We start from the raw sequence: 7,822 nt of genomic DNA on the forward strand, positions 1-7,822 counted from the left end.
TGCCGGCTTATGATACCCGTGCAGTAAGGGTGATAACCCAAAACATAGAAGCCAATACTTCCAAGTACATAATATCATCATATACGGGCGACCTATCGCCTCACACCAGGTCGGATTAACAGAAACCACGGGTATGCTTCAAATATGAGCCGTGAGAATTGAGGCTACATGGCGTGAATCACTTTAAACCATATGTCAAGATAGTAGCTAGATGAACCAAAAAAACATTCAAAAAACTAAGCAAAATGAGAAAGTAAGGCTATGCTTTGAATACAAACAGGAAGCCGGTCCAAAAGGGTTATGTCATAGCTATGCTTCGAATACGAGCAGGAAGCCCCCAAGTGGTTTGTGGCCTTGGGCCGATCAAGAGGGTAACGACAGCTATGATTCGAATACAATTAGGAAGACCCCTAGTGATCATAAGGTTTTGGTATTGCGCCGATCAAGAGGGTAATGACAGCTGTGATTTGAATACGATCAGGAAGCCCTCTAGTGACCATAAGGTTTGGCATTGCACCGATCAAGAGGGTAACAACAGCTATGCTTCTAATACAAGCAAGAAGCCCCCAAGTGACCTTTGAAATTATGATGAAAAAGACTCATTATTCGTGGAAATGAAATGACAGAGGCCCTGCTTTATCAGGGATGCCGGCTTTATTATAATCATCATAATATATACATTATCAAACTATGTACATCGTAAGAGTCGGTGGCTCTAGTGTAGTAAGGCCAAAGATGAGCAATATTCCACGGCTGGCGGGTCTCCTCCTCCGACTGACGTGAGTCCTTGTAGTCTTGAACATCGATGAGATAGTATGACCCGTTGTTCAAATTCTTGCTGACCATAAAGGGTCCTTCCCAAGGTGGGGATAGCTTGTGCATGTCGGTTTGATCCTGGATGAGTCGGAGCACCAAGTCACCTTCTTGAAAGGTTCTAGTCTTAACCCGGCGGCTGTGATAGCGGCGTAGATCTTGTTGGTAAATCACCGAGTGAGCCGCCGCAAGGTCACGCTCCTCATCTAACAGGTCAAGTGCATCCTGACGTGCTCTTTTATTATCAGCTTCAACATAAGCCGCCACGTGGGACGAGTCATGACGGGTATCACTAGGGAGAAACGCAATGCTGAAATGCCCCAGTGACACTGCAATGGTGTAACTCGCCATTGGCAATTGTCATTGATTTAGACCGCCGGGTTATCTGCCTGGCCAAAGTTTCATCCTCAGGTAACTCGCCCCGAGTCATATAAGCCAAATATGGGACTGTCCAATTAGGGATAGCATGAAGAGCCGCCACCAATCGTGCTTCCGGGTCAGGAATAGCTAGATCTTCCTCTGTAGGCAATTTGATAGAAGGGTTATGCAGAATATCCAAGAAAGTATTAGGTGGCACCAGCTTACGCTGAGACCCCAACCGGCTTAAGGCATCAGCTACCACATTCTTCCTGTGATCAATGTGTTCCACTTGATAACCCTTGAAGTGCCCAGCAATAGTATCAACCTCTCGGTGATAAGCCCCATGAGTGGATCCTTAGAATCCCATTTGCCTGAAACTTGCTGAGCCACCAAGTCTGAGTCGCCAAAACATCTCACCCGACATAAGTTCATCTCCTTAATCATCCGAAGGCCATGGAGCAAGGCTTCATACTCAGCTGCATTGTTAGTGCAGGAAACATCAACCTTAAAACATAACAAAACTTGTCACCTCGAGGGGAAGTTAAGACAACTCCAGGCCCCGAGCCCTCCAATTGCATGGACCCATCAAAATGAATAGTCCAATATGTGTTATCTGGCTTCTCCTCGGGCATCTACAGCTCTGTCCAATCATTGATGAAATCCACAAGTGCTAGAGATTTGATGGCCGTGCGAGGCATATACTTTAAACCATGAGGTCCGAGCTCAATGGCCCACTTAGCCACCCGACCTGTGGCTTCTCTGTTTTGGATAATATCCCCTAAGGGAGCATAACTAACCACAGTGATGGGATGACCCAAAAAATATTGCTTAAGCTTCCTACTAGCCATGAACATCCCATAAACAAGCTTCTGCCAGTGCAGATACCTCTGCTTGGACTCAATGAGTACTTCACTGATATAGTAAACCGGTTGTTGAACTAGATATTCCTTGCTTGCTTCCTTCCGTTCTACCACAACAGCTACACTAACAGCTCGGGCATTAGCAGCCACATATAATAACAACGGCTCCATAGCAATAGGAGCATCAAGGACTGGCGGCTCAACTAGCTGTTTCTTCAAAGCTTCAAACGCGTCATTAGCAGCATCACTCCAGACAAACTTATCTATTTTCTTCATCATCTGGTACAATGGTATGGCCTTCTCACCCAACCAGCTTATGAACCGGCTTAAAGCAGCAATACGACCCGCCAGACGTTGAACATCATTGATACACACCGGCTTTGCCAAGGAGGTAATGGCCTTGATCTTATTTGGGTTAGCTTTAATGCCTCTGTTAGAGACCAAAAAAACCCAAAAGCTTACCTACTGGTACACCAAAAATGCATTTGGCCGGGTTAAGCATCATCCTATAAACCCGGAGATTGTCGAAAGTTTCCTTCAAATCATCTATCAAAGTATCCTTCTCTCTTCACTTCACCACAATATCATCCACATAAACATGAACATTACGCCCAATCTGACTGTGAAGACAATTCTACACACATTGCTGGTAAGTCGCCTAGGCACTTTTGAGCCCAAAAGGCATAGACAAATAGCAGAAGGCTCCAAAGGGAGTAATAAAAGTTGTCTTCTCCTGGTCCTTAACTGCCATCTTTATCTGATGATAAGAAGAATAAGCATCCAAAAAACTCAAACGCTCACAACCCGCCATAGCATCAATGATTTGATCAATACGAGGGAGGGCAAAAAGATCAGCCGAACAAGCCTTATTTAAGTCTGTGTAGTCCACACACATGCCATTCTTCTTAACACTACTAGGAAAAACAATACCAGTAGCGTAGGTTTTTTGCATAGCAGTAGCGTAGGTACCCGTGCTACTGCTACGGTGCTACAGCTAAATTTTAACAGTAGCGCATTTTTTACCCCACGCTACTGTTAAACAGACATAGCAGTAGCGTTGGTGCCCCAAGCTACTACTATCCCAAGCCCATGCTACTACTAATGGAATAGTAGTAGCGCATATATGATACACCCACGCTACTAGTAACTAGTTAGGAAAAATGTACCTATTCCAGTTTAGACATACATTTCATAGTACTCACATACGTGCATTTCATAATACATATATGTTATGCGTACAATCAATCGTGCATTTCATAATACATATATGTTATGCGTACAATCAATCTTACATATCTGACATAGATAATTAATGTATATATACAATATACGCCACCCATATAGGTTGTCGGCGTCGTCGCCTCCGCAAGCCGGTGTTGGTGGTGTTGATGTCGTCGTCGTCGCCGCAGCACCGTGACAATGTCGATATCGTCGTCATCGTTGCCACTGCAGCCCTGTGTCGATGTCTCATGCCCATGTGTTCCCTACTAGGAACTCACAAATCCTGGAATTAAACAATAAACCAAGACCACTACTAGGAACTCACAATGACCTGGAGCATTAGTACAGTATAACATCAGAAACAAAAGCATATAGTAGCATCATAGTATATATGAATTATAAGCAGTACCAAACAGACCAATCCTAGAAATTGGGGAAAACCCAACTTAAGAAGGATACGGTGCTAGGCATGACCACAAGTGAAAGGAGATAAGAAATTCCAAGGCAGTACCAAATCTTATTATAGATTCCAAATCTAAGCTTTTGAGGCAAATTGTAACAAGCAAAGGTTGTGCACCAAGTAGAAGTAATTCCCAGGTCATTCGCAAGCAATCAAGAAGGCATCGGAAACAACAGACGTATTACCAACATTGTACCCTTTCCTGTCAGGTCATTTCCATTTAACTCTTGGTTGCAGATGTATTATTGTTGTAGTAATAGTAATCATCAGCAGTAACAAACACTTGGTGTGTCAACTAATAAGCATCAGAACCAACAATGATCTATCTAGCTACACAATTGTTCTAGTATTACGGTCTATTTGAGTAGCAGAAAAACAGAGTTGTTCTAAAACAGAACATAGGGGAGTTTGTAGGTACCTGGGTTTGGCCATGGACGCAAAATCAGGACAACTCAGAAATCTGTCAACTGGACATTTCTATGATGAACAATCCTTCAGACTCACATGATGGAAAAAATGCAACTTCCATTGGGCTATAGGAACACTACAAATAGGACGGAATGTGTTAGGTATTGAACACGTGAATGGATTTTTGTATGAGACTACCCAGACCAAATTGTATGGCTTTTAATATTCTGTAGCACAAATAAACTACAACTTTGTAGCTTTCAAGCTGCCCAATAATACATGGTACTTTTGAGATCAAGAGACGGTAGCAAAACTCATTGCAATGCAATTTACCATTGAGATAAGTAAATGCTGCGACTTATTCATTACATAGATGCAAATAATAAGGCCAACTTGGAGTTTGGGAATGGTGCATTGAATTACAAAAGAATTTGCAGAATGCTTTGATGTCACAATAAAGCAGGGGAACATGTGAAATATAATCGAGAAAGTAGAAAAAGGAATATTACCTGACATAACTTTTCATTAATTCCCGTCAGTTCACCCACCAGAATAGCTTGAGAAATACACTCTCAAACCCCAAGATGCAAATTACTACTTCCCCGTTGTCCTCTTCATTCCAGAACAACTCATTAATAAGTGGGAACAATAGCAGCAAACAAAAAAATAGTCATTCATGCGGAGTAATATACATACAACCACATGCTATTGACACCTCTCAGACTTTTTTACCTTATTAAATATTATTTAGCTGCTACAAATTTCCCTATCACCTCTCTGTACATCTGTGGCGCATGAAAGAGAAAAATTGTTCATTCGTACTTAGTAAGCACCCAACAAAAAAATCATATTTTAACTTGTGTATGGCAAGTCAGAGTTGAGAAGCTTGATATGGAAGCATGAGATGTTCCAAGGAGAGGAGCGTACATATACATATGCAGGGGGGAGAGGAGGAAGGACGCATTAGAAGTAGGGATGGCAGGCAATGGATGTAGTGGCACGCGCCATGGAATAATTAATCCAGTCACAACAACCTAAAAGTGGAATTCTAGTTGGATAAACATCAAACGACTCAAAGTTATGATGCTAGCATGTAACTCCTATGATTGACATGTAGGCTCAACTGGGCAAAAATAAAATCATATAGTTGCAGATCTAAATAAGTAAGAAGCAATTAACAATATCTGCTTGATCTAAATATCTCGTGTGAACAGCCAAACTGCAGAAAAGCACAGCTGAACTGCAGAAAAGCACACCAAATCAACCGCCAATGGTGTGCTCCAGTGAAAGTGAATTTGCCCGTGCGCCCCCGGGATGGCATCTTCCTCTTGTAAGATTTCAAGTTTTCAACTAATCATGATAAATTCCTGGCACTTGCCTGAAACGCCAAGGGCATTAACCCGAAACTTAACTCAACTATGGTCTCTCCTACAGCTGGGAAAATATATGGTGCTAGCTCTGACTGAAAACTGACATGTGCATGACCATGACTATGCTGCACAAACAACTGAAATAAAATGTCTAAGAACAAACATATCTTCTCTGCTCCAACCAACTTTTGTCTAGAGCTCAAGACAATCATGCAGGAAATCCACACAGCTAAATTACACAAAATAGAACACCTTCATCAGATTGAGAAATTATGGTCAATTACCTCTCTTGGTCATGTTGTCTCGGACAGATGCCAAGCTCGGCGTTGCCCTCCTGCTCCAGCTGCTCGTCCCGCCACAGGCGCCTGACCGCCTCAGCCTCTCATGCCGCCCGCGCCCCTGCAGATCCTCCACCAGCACGGCCTGCGGCATCACCGCCTCGTACACCGCCTCCTCCGTCTCCGTCCGCGCCGCCACTAGGCTCGCCCTCGGGGTCGCCGCCACGCCCCGCCTCCACGCCATGGCGGGGAGCAGCCCGGGCTGGCCGCCACGATGGGCCTGGTCGGCCGAGTGGTGGAGGAAGGCTGCGCGCCCGTACGGCCTGTAGGATGCCGCCATGGATCGGAGAGAGGGATATATGGGGACGACAGCAATCGAAGAAGAATGGGGAGGGGATCCCGGCGGAAGAGGAGAGGAGAGTAGGTGGAAGGGAGGCCGACGTAGGAGAGGAGACAAGGTAGATCGAAGGGAATCTGGATCGCGGGGGTGGGTGGGGCGTGGGAGTGGACTGGGACGGTTGGTGGGCTGTGGGAATGGATCGGGGGTGTGGTCCAGCATGGGATTGGGGTAGCGGTAGCGCAGGGTATATGACAGGCGCTATAACTATCCATTTAGTAGTAGCGTGGGTATCCTCAAAAAAAAAAGTAGTAGCGTGGGTCTAAAATCCACGCTGTTACTATAGTCACACGGTCGAAAATATTTACTAATAGCGTGTTATTTTTAGCCACGCGCTACTAGTAAATAGCAGTAGCGTAAGTCAATATAGCGCGCTACTGGTAATCAGTTGTCTATAAGCTTTTTCCTAGTAGTGTAAGCACCAGCACCGAATTGGCCAACCACTCAGGATGAAAAACTTCAAAGATGAACCCAGCCACCAAGAGCCGGGCCACTTCTTCACCAATGGCTTTACGCCTCTCCTCATTGAAGCGACGAAGAAATTGCTTGACCGGCTTAAACTTCAGATCAATATTAAGAGTATGCTTAGCGAGTTCTCTCGGTACACCCGGCATGTCACAAGGTTTCCACGCAAAGATGTCCCGATTCTCATGGATGAACTCGATGAGCGCGCTTTCCTATTTAGGATCCAGGTTAGCACTGATACTGAACTGCTTGGATGAATCGCCAGGAACAAAGTCAACTAGCTTAGTGTCATCGGCCGACTTAAACTTCAACACCGGATCATGCTCTGTGGTTGGCTTTTTCAATGATGTCATATCGGCCAGATCAACATTTTGTTTATAGAACTTCAACTCCTCTGTTAAGAAGACAGATTCAGCATAGGCAGGGTCACCATCTTCACACTCCAAAGCTATTTTCTGACTTCCATGCACTGTGAAGGTCCCCTTGTAACCTGGCATCTTAAGATGCAGATAAACATAGCAAGGTCGTGCCATGAACTTGGCATAAGCCGGCCATGCAAGCAGAGCGTGGTACGGGCTTCTAATTTTTCCACTTCAAAGGTTAACTTCTCGGCCTGGAATCATACTCATCCCCAAAGGCTACTTCCTCCTCAATCTTGCCTACAGGGTGCACTAACTTTCGCGGCACCACTCCATGGAAAACTGTATTGGACGACTTAAGATTTTCGTCAGTCAACCCCATGCAATAGAAAGTATCATAGTAAAGGATATTAATGCTACTACCCACATCCATGAGTACCTTAGTGAATTTGTATCCACCAACTTGAGGCGCCACCACCAAAGCCAAGTGACCCGGATTATCAACCCGGGGTGGGTGATCCTCTCGACTCCACATAATGGGTTGCTCAGACAATCACAAGTAATGGGGAACTGCCGGCTCAACGGTGTTCACAGCCCTCTTGTGGAGCTTCTGGTCCCGCTTGAATAAACTTGTGGTGAAGACGTGGTACTGCCCGTTATTCAACTGCTTCTGATGACTTTGATATCCAGACTGATATTGCTGCTGATACCCTTGACCAGATTATTGATTGTATCCACCCTAATTACTTTGCTTGTAACCACCCTGATTACCTTGATGGTGTTCGTGACCCTGGAAGCCAGAATTAGAACCGCCACCTCCATAAACCGGGC

At 44.8% G+C, this 7,822-nt stretch overlaps 1 protein-coding gene across 1 annotated transcript; it reads right to left on the reverse strand.

Moving 5' to 3' along the window:
* Window positions 1-3,220: 3,220 nt before the first annotated feature.
* Window positions 3,221-6,309, reverse strand: LOC119349001. The gene is made up of 3 exons (XM_037617014.1): window positions 5,777-6,309; window positions 4,632-4,734; window positions 3,221-4,258 (listed from the first exon to the last, which is right to left on the reverse strand). Exons 1-2 carry the CDS (start codon window positions 6,108-6,110, stop codon window positions 4,658-4,660), a joined length of 411 nt encoding a protein of 136 aa, XP_037472911.1. The 5' UTR covers window positions 6,111-6,309; the 3' UTR covers window positions 3,221-4,258; window positions 4,632-4,657.
* Between the last annotated feature and the right edge of the window lie 1,513 nt (window positions 6,310-7,822).

This window comes from Triticum dicoccoides, chromosome 1B, assembly GCF_002162155.2.
Source record: "Triticum dicoccoides isolate Atlit2015 ecotype Zavitan chromosome 1B, WEW_v2.0, whole genome shotgun sequence".
NCBI lineage: Eukaryota > Viridiplantae > Streptophyta > Magnoliopsida > Poales > Poaceae > Triticum > Triticum dicoccoides.